Source organism: Bubalus kerabau, chromosome 11 (genome assembly GCF_029407905.1).
Source record: "Bubalus kerabau isolate K-KA32 ecotype Philippines breed swamp buffalo chromosome 11, PCC_UOA_SB_1v2, whole genome shotgun sequence".
In the NCBI taxonomy this organism is placed as follows: Eukaryota; Metazoa; Chordata; class Mammalia; order Artiodactyla; family Bovidae; genus Bubalus; species Bubalus kerabau.
In genome coordinates, this window is record NC_073634.1 from 41633381 (window position 1) to 41654678 (window position 21298).

Genomic DNA, 21298 nt, shown 5'->3' on the forward strand with positions numbered 1-21298 from the left:
AAGGAGCAAGCATCTTTTAATTTCATGGCTGCAATCACCATCTGCAGTGATTTTGGAGCCCAAAAAAATAAAGTCTGCCACTGTTTCCACTGTTTCCCCATCTATTTGCCATGAAGTGATGGGACCAGATGCCATGATCTTAGTTTTCTGAATGTTGAGTTTTAAGCCAACTTTTTCACTTTCCTCTTTCACTTTCATCAAGAGTCTCTTTAGTTCTTCTTCGCTTTCTGCCATAAGGGTGGTTTCATCTGCATATCTGAGGTTATTGATATTTCTCCTTGAAATCTTGATTCCAGCTTGTGCTTCATCCAGCCCATCTCTTTCAGAATTTTCCACAGTTTATTCTGATCCACACAGTAAAAGGCTTTGGCATAATCAACAAAGCAGAAACAGATGTTTTTCTGGAACTCTCTTGCTTTTTCGATGATCCAGCACAGGTTGGTCATTTGATATCTAGTTTTTCTGCCTTTTCTAAAACCAGCTTGAACATCTGGAAATTCATGGTTCACTTGTTGTTGAAGCCTGGCTTGGAGAATTTTGAGCATTACTTTACTAGCGTGTGAGATGAGTGCAACTGTGCGGTAGTTTGAGCATTCTTTGGCATTGCCTTTCTTTGGGATTGGAATGAAAACTGACCTTTTCCAGTCCTGTGGCCACTGCTGAGTTTTCCAAATTTGCTGGCATATTGAGTGCAGCACTTTCACAGCCTCATCTTTTAGGATTTGAAATAGCTCAACTGGAATTCTATTACTTACACTAGCTTTGTTTGTAGTGATGCTTCCTAAGGCCCACTTGACTTCACATTCTAGGATGTCTGGCTCTAGGTCAGTGATCACACCATCATGATTATCTGGGTCATGAAGATCTTTTTTGTATAGTTCTTCTGTGCATTCTTTCCAACTCTTCTTAATATCTTCTGCTTCTGTTAGGTCCATACCATTTCTGTCCTTTTTTGAGCCCATCTTTGCATGAAATGTTCCCTTGGTATCTTTAATTTTCTTAAGGAGATCTCTAGTCTTTTCCATTCTATTGTTTTCCTCTATTTCTTTGCAATGATCATTGAGGAAGGCTTTCTTATCTCTCTTTGCTATTCTTTGGAACTCAGCATTCAAATGGGTATATCTTTCCTTTTCTTCTTTGCTTTTGGCTTCTCTTGTTTTCACAGCTATTTTTAAGCCCTCCTCAGAGAGCCACTTTGCTGTTTTGCATTTCTTCTTCTTGGAGATGGTCTTGATCTCTGTCTCCTGTACAGTGTCACGAACCTACATCCATAGTTCATCAGGCACTCTGTCTATCAGATCTAGTCCCTTTAATCTATTTCCCACTTTCACTGTATATCATAAGGGATTTCATTATGAGAAGACTCTACACATGGACATCACCAGATGGTCAACACTGAAATCAGATTGATTATATACTTTGCATTCAAAGATGGAAAAGCTCTATACAGTCAGCAAAAACAAGACCAGGAGCTGACTGTGGCTCAGATCATGAACTCCTTATTGCCAAATTCAGACTTAAATTGAAGAAAGTAGGGAAAACCACTAGACCATTCAGATATGACCTAAATCAAATCCCTCCCTGAGCAGGAGTTTTTATTTTTCCCTTAAGGCTTTGATGTTTTTCAAACAAAAATATAAAAGATCCAGAACCTCCCCTTAAGCTTCTTCACTAAGTAGTGGGTTTTTAGACAAGACAGAGGCTTGCTGTGGTGAGTGTAAGGGTTTGTGGTCCCTAGAGTATTGCCCAGAAGCCTCTTTTTCCCCTTCTTAGAGGGTTTTCTTACACGTTTCTTCCCCACAGCCCTCTGATGTCTTTGCTGCCGACCTTTTCTTCCGTCCTCCAAAGTATACTCAGAAGGTTACCCTCATGTCGTCCTACTCATCTTTCCTGAACCCCAGTTTCTTCAAGTAGCTCTCATTTTGCTCACAGCTGTTTCGCCTGCCCGGTAACGAGCCTGGCAGGCAAGGGGCGGAGGAAGCAGTAACTTCGGTCACACGGTGGCGCCCGCGAGCCTCCCAAAGCCCTAGCATCACGTCTTCTCATACTTCTCCCGCCCCACCCGCGCCGGGGCGCAGAACGAGCCGCACCCCCGGCCTTCCCCGGCGGGACAGCTGAGAGCGTGCTTCGGCATCCCAGCAGGCAAGCGAACGGCTGCAGCTGCGTCCGGCCCGCGCGGGAGGTGCGGCCGGCTGCGGGCGGCCCTGGCTCCAGGCTCCTCCTCCTGCCGATCTAGCCTTTTCCCACCCAGCCTCCACCCCTCCTCGGCTCGGCGCTGCAAATCCTAGGCTTCCCTGGGAGCGGCGGCGGGAGTAGCGAAGGCGGTCGGAGGAACTCAGCCGGCCGTCCGCACGGATCACCCGGGCAGCAGCGGCGGCGGCCCTAGTTTAGCCCCGGAGGTGCCGTGGGGCCCAGCGCGCCCCAGCGAGGCTAGCAGAGAGGCGGGGCTGCAGCTGGCCAAGGGAGAAGAAAGTGAGCGTGTGTGCGTTGTGTGCGTGAGAGAGTGTAGGGGGCGACAGGCTCAAATTAGGGCGGCAGAGAGGGCAGGGGATCCGGGGTGCGGCTCCCCAGTGTCTCCCCGAGCGGCACCCGCTTCCCGGCGCCCCTCACCATGGACCTGCGCGGAGTCGGGATGTGCCTTGGCCGCAGCGCGCGGGTGGCTGCCCGGCCCTGGGGGTGCGCGGGCGCGCGCTCGGAGATGGCGAGGTAGGATGGCCGTCCAGTGCGACCCCTGCCGCCCCAACCCAGCGGCCCCTGGGCGGTGCAGCTGACTCGCTGGAGCGCACAGGGGTGTGGGCGGAGGCGGCCCCGCAGCGCCCGCGTCTTCCGGAGTCGCTTTGCGTTTTCCACCCACTGGCACCTGCCACCGCGCGGATACCATGTCGAAAGCGGCTGGAGGCGCATCGGCGGCGGAAAGTTGTCCTCCAACCTCTGCCGGCCCGTCTGCGGCCGCTGCCGTGGAGGACCTGTCCAAAGTGTCGGACGAGGAGCTGCTGCAGTGGAGCAAGGAGGAGCTGATCCGTTGCTTGCGGCGAGCGGAGGCCGAGAAGGTGAGCGCGATGCTGGACCACAGCAACCTCATCCGGGAGGTCAACCGCCGCCTGCAGCTGCACCTCGGCGAGATACGCGGGCTCAAGGTGAGCGCTGAGCTCGGCAGGGCGGGGAGCTGGGCGCCCCGGGGAGGTGGGGCCAGACGACTTTCCCTCCTTCCGTCAACAGGTAGTGCTCCCCTTTCTCCCTGTCTGCAGCGCCCCCCCCCACCCCCCCGCTCCCCTTCCCCAGCCCTTTGGAAACTTTTCCAAACTTCGGAGACATTCGGTTCTCTCTTCTTCTCCATATGGGGCGCGCTAGCGTCGAGCTCGGTGGTCCTTTGTGGCCCCAGGAGCGTGCTCCAAGGATGTAGAAAGGCTGGGAGGTCAGCGATGGGCCCGCGCAATCTTTAATTTCCCAGGAAACCTGGAAAATCGGTGCTTTGGGGAGCCGGGTTACAGCCAGGCAGGAAAAAAACAAAAACGAGCGAAGGGTTGAGTCCAGAGCGTCTTCGCCCTTGGGGATCAGGGACACGATAGCGTTGCTCTGGCGCCACGACTTCTCCATGGGGCATAAAGTGAAGAAAGGGGCGGGGGAGAGGGGTTGACGGGGCGCCCAGGGTGAAGCCCGGCGCCATCCCTGGAGCTGGGCTATGTCTCATCTTGCAGAGAAGCTTACCTCTGCCTTCCCGTTCTGTTTTCTACCTGTTCCGATGCTTTCCTTCTCCTCGAGTTAGACTGGCATCATCTGGGGTTGCCCGACCGTACCATTTGCCCCCGATTTGATTATAAGTTCATCTAGCCTGGGGTGAAGGGCAGAGGGACTCAGTGCGGGAAGCACAGGGATTTGAAAATGTACCTCAAGTATCAGCCAATGATGCTTTTCCTTTCTTTGCTATTAGGGGAAAGAAAAGAACGAAAGAAAAGCAAAACAGTAAAGCCCCAAACCCCCACTAAGTTTCTTTTCTCCTGGCAGCCTCTGAGTGTGCCTGCAGTGTGCCCGCCCCAGTGGCTGCCGCAGATGAGTGGTGGGGAACCGCCCTGCCCCTGTGTATCACAAACTTCCTTTCCTCACTGCTTGCGCTGGTGCCTCCTGGTATTCCTTCCTCTCATTGTTCTTCTTTTGTTTATAGGAAGCCAGACACAAACGAAATCTCTGAAGGAACCTGGGGAGCAAATACCCACAGGCACATGCTGTTCTTGTCTCTCTTCCACTCCCACCCAACTCCTCAGGCCCTAGACGCTTTCGGGATTTCCTCAGCGGTCCAGCTCTAGGATTCTGGGACAAAGGGGAATGGGAGGAGCAGAAGGCAAGATGCTCACCTGGGTGCTGGGCCCACTCCAGGTGGAGATGGCTCTGCCCTGAGGCTCCAGCTGACTGTCATATGGTCCCTAGAGTGGGTGCAGTTGGGAGAATCTCAGTTAGAAAAACCCCAAGGCTTAATCTCTCTTTTGGTTTAATTCATTACTAATGGACTATTTATTAAGTACTAGACTCTTGGGGGATGAGAGGCAGGCCAGGGTAGTGGGGAGATCATCTCAGGTGGGTTTGCATCTACAGTAGAATCCTCATTTGGCCAGGAGGGTGAGCTTGGGTAATTAATTTCTCAGAGCTTCATTTTACTCATTAATAAAATGCAAATCATAGTAACCATCACCTTGGGGGTTGTGACAATTATGATAATGTAGGCAAAGGTTTAATTCTGGACTTGTCTACAAAAATGGTGGTTATTGTCATCAGGTGACGATGCATAAGTGTATGTATAGCTGTGAATCTTCCGGATCAGTCTCAGTTTCCTAGGCAAAGCTGGACCCAGGTATAGTTCATGATTGTCCAATTTCATCCTCTTCTATGGCTTGAACTATAATATGACTTGGGAGAGTTTGTAATTAATTTCCTAGAGATTTTGATAGTATGGAGCATTGATATAAGTGCTTAGAAATACTTAAAAGTTCTTTTCGTTTGTGTGGACTGTGTGTGTAAGTCTATGTGTAAGTGGTGTGGGGAATGGGGGACCTGGTCTTGATTCCAGTAACCTCATTTAGAGGAATACCTATACGGCCAGTTAAGAGTAACTGTTACACCTCAAGTAGTCTCCCTTGTGGCTGGAATTTGTGACCAGTCCACCAAGTTCAGAAATGACGGGGCAGGTTACTGCTATCTGACACAGCCTCTACTCTTCATCCCCATCATCCGCCCCCGCCCAGGCCTCCCTCATCCCCCCAGGGCTATGGTAAAGCCCTGTCAAGGGGCCAGCCATCTTCCTTCCCTTCCTCATCTCTGCTCAGAGCTTCTGTAGACACCATCATGATCCATAAATGTCATTGACTGAATAAGTAATAGTATATTTATTTTCATTTACTTGGAAGGAAGGGAATTTATTTTGTGCCCTCTGTTGGTTTGGGACTCTTAGCTGAAGACTATAAGTTTGGAGTAATTAAGGCCACAACACTTTGCCTTTTTTTTTTTTTTTTAATGTCTCTTTCTGTGAGCTGCCTTTGAAATTGCATTTCAATATTTTGAAGGCTACTAGGTGGTACTCTGGCTGTGGACACGGGGAGATGGAAGCAACATTCTCGTCCTTTGAGGGGCCTATGACTAAGTCCTAGCATTGGCTTGGTAGTGCAGGGTGGAGCAGTGGAAAGTGAAAGGTTTTGGGCCCTGGTAATTTGGGTAGCATGGGCAAATAACTCACCTTCTTGAGCTTTTGTTTTTTTCATCTGCTAAATGGGTATATTATTTCTGCATGAAGTTTGATGAAGATTAAATGATACACAGATGAAGAAACCCAGTGAGGTTCAATAGCTTTCTTAAGGTCACACAGATATGAAATGATCCAAGTAAGCTGATTTTTTTTTCTTTTGGCTGGTTGACATTCTCTGGTTGGGATGCGTCTTCCTAAAAGGGGTTCGAGAAAGGAGATTCTGGTTAGGGTGCTGATGTTGAAAGGGATGAATTCCTAAGAACCACGTTCCTGCTCTCTGAACATGTACCAGCACTCACACGGCTCTGGCCTAGAATTTTGGCAGGGGAGGTTGGGGGCAACTGAATCTCTATGGATTTATCTGCAACACATTAATTTTCCTCCTTGCTCTCCAACACACTAATTCCCCATTCTGCAATGATGGAAAAACAACAAACTAATTCTTTAACCTCAGTTATAGCACTTGAGGGGTTTCCCTGATGGTGCAGTGGTAAAGAATCTACCTGCCAGTGTAGAAGATGCGGGTTCAGTCGCTGAGTTGGGAAGATCCCCTGGCAACCCACTCCAGTGTTCTTGCCTGGAAAATCCCATGGACAGAGGAGTCTGGCGGGCTACAGTTCATGGGGTCACGAGAAAGTCAGACACGACTCAGTGACTGAGCGCACGCACATACACACGTAGCACTCGAGAGCCCTAGGTATGAAATTTGGGATGATGTGAATTTCAAGTGATTATACATATAGTCTTTTAAAAAGCCCACTTTAGACAAATGGGTAACATCTAGTGGCCTGTTGCAATGTTAAAAAAAATACTGTTTTGAAAAAGACAACCCAAGTCTTAAAGAGACAGATTTGAAAAAACTAGCTCACACGGTTATTATCAAGCTGGTTGCTGAGCTATTCATTAGAAGGCAAAGGAAATAGCTAAAAATTGGAGAGGACATAATATTTGCAAGAACCCAGGTGGCGCTAGTGGTAAAGAACCCACCTGCCAATGCAGGAGACATAAGAGATGCAGGTTTGATCCCTGGGTTGGGCAGACCCCCTGGAGGAGGGTATGGCAAACCACTGCAGTATTCTTGCCTGGAAAACACCACGGACAGAGGAGCCTGGTGGGCTGCAGTCCATGGGGTCGCAAAGAGTCAGACATGACTGAAGTGAGTTAGCACGCATGCAATGAAAAAAAGGAATAGTGAATAAATGAAATAAATAAAAAAAGGGGATACTGAAAAAACTGAATGAGGCAATACCTATCCCTTCAACCTCAACTAGAATTCTGACACTTGAGCAACACAGGTTTGAATTGCTCAGGTCCACTTTTATAGGGATATTTTCACTAGTAAAGACTGCAGGGTGATGATCTGCCATTGGTTGAATCCGCGATTGCGGATCTGGTGTGTATAGGGCCGACTATAAGTTGCATGGCTTTTCAACTTGGCCAGATGTCAGCACCCCTAGCCCCCAGCTTGTTCAGGGGTCACATGTATATATTTCACTCCATTTGGGAAGCAACCCATGGTGGCACAAGTCCTGTTTACTTCCCAGTTCTAGAGAAAACAGGAATAGTTGTAGGATAGTCAAAATGTAATATTTTCACATGGGGATTCAGATGAAGAACATGACTTAAAATTTCTGTGAAATATCAGAATTAAGCTAAATGTGCAAGAATTTTTGAAGCTGTGAAAGATTGATTTTGTTTAGCATTATTTTCTTAGAATATCCACAGCTTCTGATTTTCCATAAAGCACCCGTGTCAAGGGATAATTTATTCTCTTATTACAATAGGCTCCAACACAGCAGGAGCCAGCAGAAAACAATAAGAAGCCTTTTGTCAGCAGCTAGAGCTGTGTCTTGTTTGGATCACTTGCCTAGGGCTTTAAAGGGTTGGTCGCTCCATCAACACCTATTAAGCATTCACTGTGTGCAGTGCACCAAGTCAGATGAATCAAATATGCAAGGAAAGACACTGAAATGGATTCTTGCCCTCCAGAAGCCATCTACATTAGAAAAGAAAAAAAAAAGTGATGCCCAGTGAGTGCTCTAGGGAGAGTTTCCTACAGGCAGTGAGGAGTGAGTAGAAATTCATTCATTCGTTCTTTCAGACCTGGTGCTCTTGTAGGGCTGGTGGAGTCTTAGAAGTGCAAGCTCTCCTCTTAGGCAAATTCACAGACAGGACAAGGTAGTTTTTTCTAGTTGGAAATTTAGACCTAATCAGGGTTCCTGGTTGGCTGGTTCTTAATTAGAGGGGTCTAAAGGTAGAAAGGCAGGAGAAAGCCTTTCAGGCCTGGTCCAAGGGTTTCTTCATTTTCCCTGGCAAAGGGGAGGTGATGGAGGCAGGAGAGATGTCACCTGCAGGGAGGGTGTTTGAAGATCAGTCTGGCCAGGGAGAGCTTGAATTGGAATGACTGAGGGAAGTTAGGGGCTGGGCAGATCAAGGCTGGGAGGCCTGGGGATGCTTTTGGAGACAGCAGGCCTGAGGTCAGAGGTGGCACTGAGAAGCGGAAGAACTGGATGGGGCATTAGACACAAGGAAACAGAGCCATTGGTGATGCTAGGAGTTAGAATCAAGTTGGAAACTAAGCTGCACTGATCCTCTTTCTCCTCAGGCCTTGAGAATCACTCCTGCCTTAGGCCTCATGACTGCCAGGAGGTACCAGGCATGGTTGGCAGATGTTTTATGGTTTACTTTCTAGTCAATATCAAGGAAAGTGTTGGAATCAGTCTGAGTTTGAGAGAATCAGGTCCCCTCTCTGAGTGCCTCTAGTTCTGGGTCGTCTGACAGTCACAAGACCAGAGGTTTTCAAGCTTTGTGAAGCAAGGGAAATCTTAGGTAGCTGCCCCCTTTCACCCCCTCCAAAGGATGGTGCTGCAAGAAACAGCTACCCCTTTTACTCTGTGTGAATGGAGATTTAAATGGGGATTTCACAATTAATTCTGAATTCCTTGATTTCAGGTATCCACAGTGGGGGTGCTGTGTGTGGGATACACAGAGATGAAAGGAATAGATGGGTCTCCATTCTCATGCCTCTGGTCCTGTGAAGAAGGAGACTTGACCAATAGTCACACTCAACCATGTGTGATTAGAAGTTGTAAAAAGCCCAACAGAGGGGACGTTGAAGGGGTCCAGCATAGAAGAGGACTTCTTTAGACTGAGTGAAAGGGGGAAGGGCTCATCCCTTGGGCCTGAGACCAGCCAGCATGGGTGGGGCTCAGTGCGTGATGGGGAGGAATGGTCTCACTTTGTCCACTGCCTCCATGGGTTTCAGCCGCTATTATCTCCCTCTACCTAGACTTTGTAGCCTCCTAGCTGGTCTTCCAGCTTTCACCTTATCCTGTCTCCCTCACTTCAAGTCACTCCCTCCTTCCATCCCCCAGCAAACTCTTTCCTGCACAGAACACTGGTGATTCTTTATAGAATGAATCACATCATGTCAATCCTTGAGCCTCAGCTCATCAACAGTCCAGAATTTTCCTGTGGCTGCTGTGGTCCACATTACCTAGCCCTGGCACTCACCCACTTGGACCTCGCCTCCCAGACCTCCTTCCTCACTCTGCCCCCCTTGCTCCTTCCGCTTTAGGTCCACTGGCCTTGCTGCAGCTTGAGCCACACTTGTCTCAGGGCTTTTACACTGGCCTTTCTCGCTTTCAACAAATGTTTGCTCCTTGATTTCTCCCAGGTCTTTGCTCAAATGTTTTCCTTCTCTGCAGAGGTGCTTTCTCTTTATAGATAGTATTTTTTCACCTGCTTTAGTCTTTTTCCCAGCACTTGTTACTATATGACATTACATTCTATACTTTTTGCTAGTCTTTCCCACCAAAATGAAAGCCATAGGAAGGTCAAGGTCCTTCAAGGTCAAGGTCCACAGTCAATGTCCTTGCTGTGTCCACTGATCTCTCCCTAGCACCTGGACTAATACCTTGCACATAATAGATGTTTACTAAATATTCATGAAGGAATCACCATTCATGCTGGAGAAGTAGGCCAGTTAAGAGGACTGGGAGCCTTTTGAGACTTACAGGATTTTGTACTTTATCCTAAGGGCAGTGAGACCCTTTTAAGGGTTTGAAGCATGGGAGTGACAAGGTAAGTTTCAGAGGTAGAGTTCAGGAAATGTGTTTGGCTTGCAAATGGGAGGTGAGGGAGAAGGAGGTGTCAGGCACAACTACAAATTCTTATGAAGAGAAACAGGATGGGTGGAGGTGGCATGTGCTGAGAGGTGTGATTTGGGGAGGGGAGTCTGGATATAACACAAGAGCTTGAGTTTCCATGAGATGCCTGGGAGACCTGTGGCGGTTGGGGGTGGCAATAAGGGGCTGGATGTGCAGGATTGAAGCGCCACCAGAGGGCAATTATGCTGCTCCCTAGCGAGGGATCGGGGCTGCGCATCCCATGTCATGGGCTGAACACCAAGGCTCTGTTTCTTGTTTGCGGTGATGAAAAGTCTGTCGCTTCAGAGCTTTTAAGTCTTTCACAGGTCACAGGTAGCCATCTTTCTTTCTTGAAGGTGAAGCAGGGACCCTTGTCTTTTTTTTTTTCTTTTTCTTTTTTACCGATTTCCTGTTAATGAACTGGCTACTCCCTCAAGACTGACTGGTTGACCTTGGACAGGTGAAGCTTTTCGAGGTCCAGTTTCCCATTCTGTAAAAGACCCATGATAACCATTATCCCCTGAGGGTTTGGTGAGAAGTAGATGAGATAATGCAAGTAAAACATAGGGCAGGGAGCATAATCGATACCCATTGTTTTTATCTTTATGGATAGCTAGGCATCTTTTGGAGAAGGCAATGGCAACCTACTCCAGTACTCTTGCCTGGAAAATCCCATGGACGGAGGGGCCTGGTAGGCTGCAGTCCATGGGGTCGCTAGGAGTAGGACACAACTGAGCGACTTTACTTTCACGTCTCACTTTCAGGCATTGGAGAAGGAAATGGCAGCCCACTCCAGTGTTCTAGCCTAGAGAATCCCAGGGATGGGGGAGCCTGGTGGGCTGCTGTCTATGGGGTCGCACAGAGTCGGACACGACTGAAGTGACTTAGCGGCAGCAGCAGCAGGCATCTTTAGCTTGCTCTAACCTTCTCACTTCCTCCCCTAACATCACAGAGAATTCACCCATTCCAGACTCCCAGTTCCCAGGAAGTCTGAGCCTAGTGCCCCGGCCCATACACGATTATTCCTCCCTTGAATGGCTGTGTGTCTCTTTTCAGGATATTAACCAGAAACTCCAGGAGGACAACCAGGAGCTGAGGGACCTCTGCTGTTTCCTGGATGATGACCGGCAGAAGGGCAAGAGGGTGTCCCGGGAGTGGCAGAGACTGGGCCGATATACGGCGGGGGTGATGCACAAGGAAGTGGCCTTATACCTGCAGAAGCTGAAGGAGCTGGAGGTGAAGCAGGAGGAGGTGGTGAAGGAGAACATGGAGCTCAAGGAGCTGTGTGTGCTGCTGGACGAGGAGAAGGGCCCGGGCTGCGCGGGCAGCCGTGGCTCCATCGACAGCCAGGCCAGCCTGTGCCAGCTTTCCGCCACCACAGCCCCCTACGTGCGGGACGTGGGCGACGGCAGCAGCACTTCGAGCACGGGCAGCACCGACAGCCCCGACCATAAGCACCACGCCAGCGGCGGCAGCCCCGAGCACCTGCAGAAACCCAGGGCGGAGGGCAGCCCGGAACACTCCAAGCACGGGAGTGCCAGCCCCGAGCATCTGCAGAAAGCTAGGGCCTCCGGGACCCCAGATCACCCCAAAGCTCTCAAAGGCCCCAGCCCTGAGCACCACAAACCCTTGTGCAAGGGTAGTCCAGAACAGCAGAGGCACCCACACGCAGGGAACAGCCCGGAAACGCTGCCCAAGCACGTGCTGAGCGGGAGTCCCGAACACTTCCAGAAGCACAGGCCCGGCGGCAGCCCGGAGCACACCAGGCACAGCGGAGGGAGCCCCGAGCATCTGCAGAAACACGCCCTCGGTGGGAGCCTGGAGCACCTCCCCAGGGTCAGGGGCACTAGCCCCGAGCACCTCAAACAGCATTTCGGAGGGAGCCCTGATCACAAACACGTGGGTGGAGGAGGCAGCGGCAGCGGCAGCAGCAGCAGGGAGGGCACCCTCCGACGGCAGGCGCAAGAGGATGCGTCAGCCCATCACCGGAATGTCTACAGTGGCATGAACGGTGGGTCAGTACGTGCTGCGGAGCTGGGGCAACTCTGTAGACAGTTAAGATGATGAAAGGCTTGCCAGCCACGTAAGAAAGTGCAGGTGCCAGCAGGCGCTGGCCTGGAGGTGTGTGGGGAAGGGCAGCATACATTTGCCCCCAAATTATGATGTGTGTTACTCCCCCTCCATTTGTCCTAGTTTTATGCATTTATCAGGTAGCCTGGAGAATGCTGGGGAGGAGGGGGCAGGGGAAGGAGAGGAAAACAATAATTCTGTGGGACCCTGAGTAGTTAGGGTGAGATTTAGGTCATTGAAGATTTCTGTATCTTGAACATTTTCCTAGTTGTGTATAGTTTCCTACCGGGCTCTGCTGAAACAGGTGACCAAAGCTTTTTGAATCCAGTTAACAGCTTTTATGTGCAGGAAGAAATAAGTATTTATTATGAAAAACAATAACACTAAAAAAGAACTAGGGCATCCTTAAATGGCTTGAAACTGGGTTGCCAGGCGCCTGTAAACATGCCTTACTTTACCTTGAGAATGTTTTGCATTGTGTTGGGGACTTTGACAGGAATCTGTGACTTCTCTTTCCATCTGGAGTGCATCAAATGATTTCCTTCCCAGTTCAGTCAAAACCCACCCAATCCTCTCACCAAAGTCCCTCAAACGTATTCTGAGTAGCATGCTCTTTTACATTGTGAGTCGTCTTTCTGGTTATTTAAATGTTCCCTTTAAAATGTACAGATGTGTTTGGACATTCTTTTGCTTTCCAAAGCATAACAGCCACTACATTTGCTGAAGCACCCCTAAACGTGACTCCAAACCTTTTGGAAGAGGTTTAATTTTCTGCACCTTGGTTCTGAAACCACTTTGAACTCTAGAGAAAATAGTTTTCTGTTAAAAAAAAAAAAAATCCTCACAGTTCTTTTATGTTACATGTGGCTGAGTTAGAACTAAAATGACAGATTTTGTCAAGTGGAGTTTTTGCATCCAAAAAATTTCAGTATCTGAGGTTTTTCACTTTATTTGAAAGCTGCCCCAGAGTCTGTGTGCAGTCAGCTCTGAGCAGTGGTCGAGGCCACTAATTTTAGCAATGACACAAAGGGGTAAATTTTCAATATTATACTTGGGGATTTACCTGTTGGATTTCATTTCATCCTAATCTCATAGTGCTGAAAATTGACTCCTGAAGCTTGGCTTCTAATACATTCAATATTTTAAGCACAGATTTGGAACTGGAAAGAGCAGGAAAGGGCGGATGCTGTTGCTTTCTCAGTTGTGTGTGCTGGGAAGTGGAAGCCAGGAGAAGCCAATTCACTGCTGCGTTGAGGCCACTGCCTGGCTGGCGGGGGCTTTTACTTGGCTGATGGGCCCTCCCTTGCACTTGCTGTTTCTCGGGGAGGTGCAGGAGCAGCCTGATTGCAGGGCGGCCTCAGCTGTGTAGTTCTCACAAGAGATGCAATTCTTTTAAAAAGATATTTTGGTTGTGTTGCTATCACAGGATGTATATATCACCAGCCATGAAATCTGACTTTGGGGGTAACGGGTTAATGGGAAGGTAAAGTTGATGACTTCCATTTCTTGATTATTTTTTAACTAGCATGACAAGTAAATGTGCACACTATTTTGAGGAAATTTTGTATCTTGAATCCAAATAAAGATTACTTAAGGGCAGGTGGTTCACTTACAAAACAATTCTTCTTGCAAAAGAAGTTATTTAAAGAAAGAACTTCTCTAATTAATGTATGATTTAACTTACCAGAAGAGATTTTAGGTGCAGTTTTTAAGCAATTTGTGCTAAGGTCTGTCTCTAGATTGAGAGGACATTACATCATGGAATCTTATTGCCTGAGTTCAGACAAATGTCACAGGAAAATTATTAAAACAAATTTTTTTTAATTTAGTTAAAAATTTGATGTAACATAGATGTATTCTTTAGAATGAAACCATAGCTTCTCGTTTACTTCAGGTTTTCTCTTTCAAAACTGACAAATCTTCTGACAGTTGATATCCTCACCAAAGTGTATTTGTGGTCCATTTGCATTGCATTTTTATTTCAATAATTAATTGGAAAATGAAGAGGCACGATGAGATGTTTATGGATCATCAGCCTGGAAACTTGGGCACTGGTAGCTTGTGTTTATCCTGCTGTTGCAAATTAATTTTTTATATGGATGGTGAGACATGACTTTTCAAATTTTTAAATCCCCACACACTTTGGTTGAATTACTGGTTTATAAACAGATAGGAATCAAGAGCGAGGTAAATCCCAAATTGCAAATTTGCTGAGTCATTTACAGAGTCCTTCAGAGTGGGGTTGACGTGATGGGTGTTTTGGGTGAGTACTTAAATGTTTTTGCTTGAACACAAAGCGGGTGAAAGTTGTGAGGGAGTCGTCGTGTGTGATTTGGCAGGTGTAGCAGCATTCCCGACCCACGGGTCTACCGGTAAGCCATCCCCAGTTGTGACGATTATATCTCCAGACGGCTGTCAAAGGTTCCTGGGGTAGCGAGACGGCAAAATTGCCCCTGGTTCAAAATCACTGCTTCCGAGCCGTGTTTTTCAGTTTGGCTGCAGGTTAAAATCACTGGGCTGACTTTGTAAAAACACTGGCGCACGGACCCCACGTTCTGATGAACATTGATTTGTTCTGGCACTGTCCTGTGGGCACATTGTTAAAAAGAGCCCTTCAGGTGATTCTAATAAGCAGACCAGGTGGAAGCCCCTAGCCAAGGTGCGTGGTTGTTGGATAAGGTAAGTTGGTGTGAGTGAAGCTCTTAAACACCTAGGCAGCCTGGGAAGATGGAAGTTCTGTCTTTGCTGAACTCCAGAACTGAGAGGACTGATCATAGCAGCTACCGAAAACCTGCACCCCTCACAACCCCAGCCCAAGGCTATCTTTGGGGGTGTGGGTTGAAAATTTGAGTTTTTGGAGGGTGGGATTATTACGTTAGTTTGGGGAAGCTCTGACATATGAATCATTTAAGGCTACTTTTTAAAGCCTTCAAATCAAGATAAAGAAGCATGGGGGTTTCTAACTTATTTCCAGTGGATGCTTACGGTGCATGTAGATCACATGGCATCTGCCATCCTAATGGCTTTTTCCCACAAGAGAACCCCGCATTTCAGATCTCTCAGTTTATAGGTTTTACCTTGAGTTTTAAGATTGCTTCTAATTCTCTGTTGAGATTACTAATGAGTAGACGAAAGATGCTGATAACACAAAAATGGCTTTGTCTGTTAGGAATGAGATAACCTGTGTGTGGAAGAGCACAGCAGGGTTTCTCTGAAGCAAGGTTGACTGTGAGTTCAATAGTGGTACATTACAGCATGACTGATTGCTCTCATCCATCTTTTATTTTTGCTTAGAAAAAGTCAGACCATCACTTATGAATGCATTGGACAATAGAAATTGACTGTCTCTTGGGAGAAAAATGTCAGCAGTTACAGTTACAGAAATACTACAGAACTGATTTTTAACTGAGGTTCTCTGAGTATAATTTCTATTGTGTGAGCTGACACAGAGATGGTTAAAGACATGGATAATAGTTTTTAATCTTCAAGCTTCAGTATGGTAATTTGGTGGCCTTATATACACTTTGATAGGTTATCAATTTTAAGACATTTTGAAAAATATAATCGATTATACTCTACCTGTTTATTCAAAGCATGTTGCATTTATCATAAAAATAAATTTGATTTAATGACATCAGTCAGTTCAGTTCAGTCACTCAGTCATGTCAGACTCTTTGTGACCCCATGGACCATAGCACGCCAGGCCTCCCTGCCCATCACCAAATCCCAGAGTCCACCCAAACCCATGTCCATCGAGTCGGTGATGCCATCCAACCATCTCATCCTCTGTTGTCCCCTTCTCCTCCTGCCCTCAATCTTTCCCAGCATCAGGGTCTTTTCCAATGAGTCAGCTCTTTGCATCAGGTGGCTAAAGTATTGGAGTTTCAGCTTCAGCATCAGTCCTTCCAATGAACACCCAGGACTGATCTCCTTTAGGATGGACTGGTTGGACCTCCTTGTAGTCCAAGGGATTCTCAAGAGTCTTCTCCAGCACCACAGTTGAAAAGCATCAATTCTTTGGCACTTAGCTTTCTTTATAGTCCAGCTCTCACATCGATACATGACTACCGGAAAAACCATAGCTTTGACTAGACAGACCTTTGTTGGCAAAGTAATGTCTCTGCTTTTTAATATGCTATGTTGGTCATAACTTTCCTTCCAAGGAGTAAGTGTCTTTTAATTTCATGGCTGCAGTCACCATCTGCAGTGATTTTGGAGCCCAGAAAAATAAAGTCAGCCACTGTTTCCACTGTTTCCCCCATCTATTTCCCATGAAGTGATGGGACCAGACGCCATGATCTTCGTTTTCTGAATGTTGAGCTTTAAGCCAACTTTTTCACTCTCCTCTTTCACTTTCATCAAGAGGCTCTTTAGTTCTTCTTCACTTTCTGCCATAAGGGTGGTGTCATCTGCATATCTGAGGTTATTGATATTTCTCCCGGCAATCTTGATTCCAGCTTGTGCTTCATCCAGCCCAGCATTTCTCATGATGTATTCTGCATATAAGTTAAATAAACAGGGTAACAGTATGTAGCCTTGACGTACTCCTTTTCCTATTTGGAACCAGTCTGTTGTTCCATGTCCAGTTCTAACCGTTGCTTCCTGACCTGCATACAGGTTTCTCAAGAGGCAGGTCAGGTGGTCTGGTATGCCCATCTCTTTCAGAATTTTCCACAGTTTATTGTGATCCACACAGTCAAAGGCTTTGGCATAGTCAATAAAGCAGAAATAGATGTTTTTCTGGAATTCTCTTGCTTTTTCCATGATCCAGTGGATGTTGGCAATTTGATCTCTGGTTCCTCTGCCTTTTCTAAAACCAGCTTGAACATCTGGAAGTTCACGGTTCACATATTGCTGAAGCCTGACTTGGAGAATTTTGAGCATTACTTTACTAGCGTGTGAAATGAGTGCAATTGTGTGGTAGTTTGAGCATTCTTTGGCAAAGGTAACTTTCTTTGGGATTGGTATGAAAACTGACCTTTTCCAGTCCTGTGGCCACTGCTGAGTTTTCCATATTTGCTGGCATATTGAGTGCAGCACTTTCACGGTGTCGTCTTTCAGGATTTGGAATAGTTCAACTGGAATTCCATCACCTCCACTAGCTTTGTTTGTAGCGATGCTTCCTACGGCCCACTTGACTTCACATTCCAGGATGTCTGGCTCTAGGTGAGTGATCACACCATCGTGATTATCTGGGTTGTGAAGATCTTTTTTTGTACAGGTCTTCTGTGTATTCTTGCCACCTCTTCTTAATATCTTCTGCTTCTGTTAGGTCCATACCATTTCTGTCTTTTATCGAGCCCATCTTTGCATGAAATGTTCCTTTGGTATCTCTAATTTTCTTGAAGAGATCTCTAGTCTTTCCCATTCTATTGTGTTCCTTTATTTCTTTTTTTTTTTTGAACAGTTTTAAAATTAATTTATTTATTTTAATTGGAGGCTAATTACTTTACAATATTTTAGTGGTTTTTGCCAAACACTGACATGAATCAGCCATAGGTGTACATGCGTCCCCATCCTGAACCTCCCTCCCACCTCCCTCCCCATCCCATCCCTCAGGGTTGTCCCAGCGCAGTGGCTTTGAGTGCCCTGTCTCATGAATTGAACTTGGACTGGTGGTCTTGTGTGCATTTTTGTATTGATCGCTGAGGAAGGCTTTCTTATCTCTCCTTGCTATTCTTTGGAACTCTGCATTCAGATGCTTATATCTTTCCTTTTCTCCTTTGCTTTTCACTTCCCTGTCTTTTCACAGCTATTTGTAAGGCCTCCTCAGACAGCCATTTTGCTTTTTAGTATTTCTTTTTCTTGGGGATGGTCTTGATTTCTGTCTCCTGTATAATGTCACAAACCTCCATTCATAGTTCATCAGGCACTCTATCAGATCTAGTCCCTTAAATCTGTTTCTCACTTCTACGGTATAGTCATAAGGGATTTGATTTCGGTCATACATGAATGGTCTAGTGGTTTTCTCCATTTTCTTCAATTTAAGTCTGAACTTGGCAATAAGGAGTTCATGATCTGAGCCACAGTCAGCTCCTGGTCTTGTTTTTGCTGAATGTATAGAGCTTCTCCATCTTTGGCTGCAAAGAATAAATCAATCTGATTTCTTTGTTGACCATCTGGTGATGTCCATGTGTAGAGTCTTCTCTTGTGTGGTTGGAAGAAGGTGTTTGCTATGACCAGTGCATTCTCTTGGCAAAACTCTTATTAGTCTTTGCCCTGCTTCATTCCGTATTCCAAGGCCAAATTTGCCTATTACTCCAGGTGTTTCTTGACTTCCTACTTTTGCATTCCAGTCTCCTATAATGAAAAGGACATCTTTTTTGGGTGTTAGTTCTATTTAATGACATAGAATGCTTAATATTGAAAATATAGTTTAAGATACTGCAAAATATCTGCAGGGCAAGCTATTATTGGAAAGCCTAGATGGCTTACAGAGGTAATTTCTAGTAGAATGTAAGGTTTTCAGCTGCACTGGCAATAGCACAAAGCTATAAACATTCTTGAAATCTTGGGGACCATTTTAATCTTCTAAAGAGATTATCTATATCATCTATATGCTCTATATGTATGTGTGTGTGTATATATATATATATATATTTCAGTAACTTTAATATTATGTCTAAATAATGCCAGCCATTCAGCTGATTGATTCTGTTTAGCATACATCTTCAAATGCATTTGGGTTCAGTCACATAAGCTGTGAAGCTGAAGACAAATTACTTTCAGCTGATCATGGTTGTGCTCTTTAGACCTAGTTGAAATCAATTAAACATTTGTAGTTTGGGGTCCATTGCAACTTTTCAGAAGATATGCACAGTAGGAAAATACCCTTGAGTTAGTAATGCTTTTATCTTTTTAAATGAAATGATTCAGAAAAAGCCTAACTTACAACAAAATTACGGTGACTATTCCATTTCATCTGAGAAGTCATTTTCACAAGTGTCAAATGAATAAGACAGAGTGATTGCTGTAAGGCTCTACATTTACTCATAGTAATGATAGATTATTCTGGAGACGTCAGTGTGGGGATCATATTAGTTAAGCTCCACTGCTCAAAAGTAAGAATGTGAAGGCAAACCTTGCAATAACTGAAAAAAAAAAAAGTTTTGCTTGTGTAGTACCACTGGGCTAGTGTGTGCTCAAGTCTCCTGGAGGAGGGCGTGAGAACCCACTCCAGTATTCTTGCCTGGAGAGTCTCATGGACTGAGGAGCCTGTGTGTCTCCAGAGGTGGCCACGGTCCATAGGGTCGAAGAGTTGGGCATGACTAAAGCGACTTAGCATGTACCCACGTGCTGAAGTCTATGGCCCTAGACTCTGAAATTACTCGTTTTAGCCACTTCTGATATTTAGAAACTCTGAAGCTAGATAGAGCTGTGAGTCCCTATGTTAGATGGCTCATCTTTTTTTTTTTTCCCAATATCTACTTTTAATAGATTTTCAGTCACTCTAGTACCAGCATGGTGTCAGCAGTATTCCTTGCTGCCCTTACCTGGCCTGATTTTAACTCATGGCCTCGCTGTTTCTAAATTCTGCTCTGCTCTAATGGTTGTCATACCTTGGGAAAATGGATAACCACACTGATTAGAAAGAACTGTGTTGAAAACAAGAATAAGTGACCTTGAAGTATCCTTCTATGAGTAAAGTGCATGGGCTTTAGTGCATGATCCATGTGTCATGCATTTGTCAGTTATTTGGGCTGAAAAAGTAAGTTTTTGCTTGTTTTCTGGGTCTTGACTGTGTTTCAGATAATTGAAGTGTTTCTGTAATACAGGGGTCCCCCTACCTTTCAAAAATTTGCTCTACTGAAGACCTACCTTAGTACCTGTTTTTGCTAACCTAAAGAAATCTAAAGAGGATATTCAATTTTATGGAAAAGTGAAAAGCAAAAATGGCTTTCAGGGTTGGTTTGGCAGTGAGCCTCTGGAGACCCAGTGGACACACCAGCGGTGAGGGCAGCACCCCCAAGCTCCTTCCCCAGGAAGCACACTCAGCATCAGGCCTCCATAGCTTTGCACTGTGTCTGTGAGCATCTGTGCTTTATCTCAATTTGCTTTGTGCATCTGTTAGCAAGATGTGTCTGAGGTAATTGCTGCTTCACTTTACAGCATTTTAGCTTACAAACAGTTTCATAGGAACTCTCATTTTTTTCTGATAGCCGGAGAACCTGTTAGCAACTCAGCAATTTTTGCTCCTTGGGTACTACAGAACAACCAGGTTGCTCTTAATACTACTTTAATGCATAGTGTTTATGACAAGCTTTGTGAACATTTGAAGAAAAACACTTATTTTGAACTCAATCCTGGGAAATATTAAAAGTTTCATTTTATGAAATGGGCTGATTCTTCAAGAGATCTAGGAAATTTGTGATTCAACATCAAGAGTAGACCATGGGACACTTGAGAAATCAGATGTGTGAAATCTCAGCTCTAATTTCTATGTCTCTAATCTGCAAGAGAGTGAGGTTCAAGTTACTGCTGCTCCTGACATAAATTGCTTTCTCTTTTAGAGTGCCATTTGAGAGTTTCCAATAGAAAGAGTGGCTGCTCTTTCAGAGAGTGGAGATCCTTGAGCAGCAGAGTGGCAGAAGAGGTGTTTAGAGAGGAGAAAAGAGCAGAAGAATAGCAGCTTGTTTCATTGTCCTTATAAAGGCAACGCTGGTTTGTCCTCCTTAAGGAAAGACAATGGCTAAGTTATTCACACCATTGAGTGGTTTACAGTTTTCACATGGCAAAGAGTTAAATGTATTACAGCGCTAACATACTTGAATCATTATGGAAGGGTGCACAAAGTCTTGGGAGTTCATCTTGGCCCTGGTTTGAAATTAGGCACACATTCAATTATAAATAGATGAAAGTATGGGGAGTGATATTTTTTAGTTTTTCCTTCTTCAGATCCTTAGTTTTTAGGCCTCCCGTGGGCTTTTCTATGAGACGGAATATGTAAAGGAGAAAGGTTGAGTTTGATGATTGCTCGAAGTTTCTGTTTCAGTTATTTGCTTTTCTCTCTCTCATGTGCACACTACATTGAGTGTTCTTATATGCATTTTTCATCAAACATTAAATGCTTTGAATTTGAAAATACTGAATGACTCCTTCCATTGTCAGCTATGTAAAGGAAAGTGACTACTTACATTTAAAAATCTCACAGACAAGATAATTATATAACCATTTTTGCTTGCTGCTGTAGTTGAGGGATCGGAGAAGGCAATGGCACCCCACTCCAGTACTCTTGCCTGGAAAATCCCATGGACGGAGGAGCCTGGTGGGCTGCAGTCCATGGGGTCGCCAGAGTTGGACACGACTGAGCGACTTCACTTTCACTTTTCACTTTCCTGCATTGGAG

At 45.8% G+C, this 21298-nt stretch overlaps 1 protein-coding gene across 6 annotated transcripts in view; it reads left to right on the forward strand.

The window, feature by feature from the left end:
• The first annotated feature begins 2210 nt into the window (after positions 1 to 2210).
• CCDC85A (coiled-coil domain containing 85A) overlaps positions 2211 to 21298 on the forward strand; it is a 227646-nt gene continuing 208558 nt past the window's right edge. For 2 of the 6 annotated variants that reach the window (XM_055540155.1, XM_055540157.1), the window contains exons 1-2: positions 2215 to 3137; positions 10939 to 11893. In XM_055540155.1, the coding sequence (XP_055396130.1) occupies positions 2880 to 3137; positions 10939 to 11893 (1213 nt within the window). In that variant the 5' untranslated portion in view covers positions 2215 to 2879. Of the gene's footprint in view, positions 3138 to 10938; positions 11894 to 21298 lie in introns of all 6 variants that reach the window. The other 4 variants (XM_055540156.1, XM_055540151.1, XM_055540154.1 and 1 more) reach the window with 4 other exon arrangements.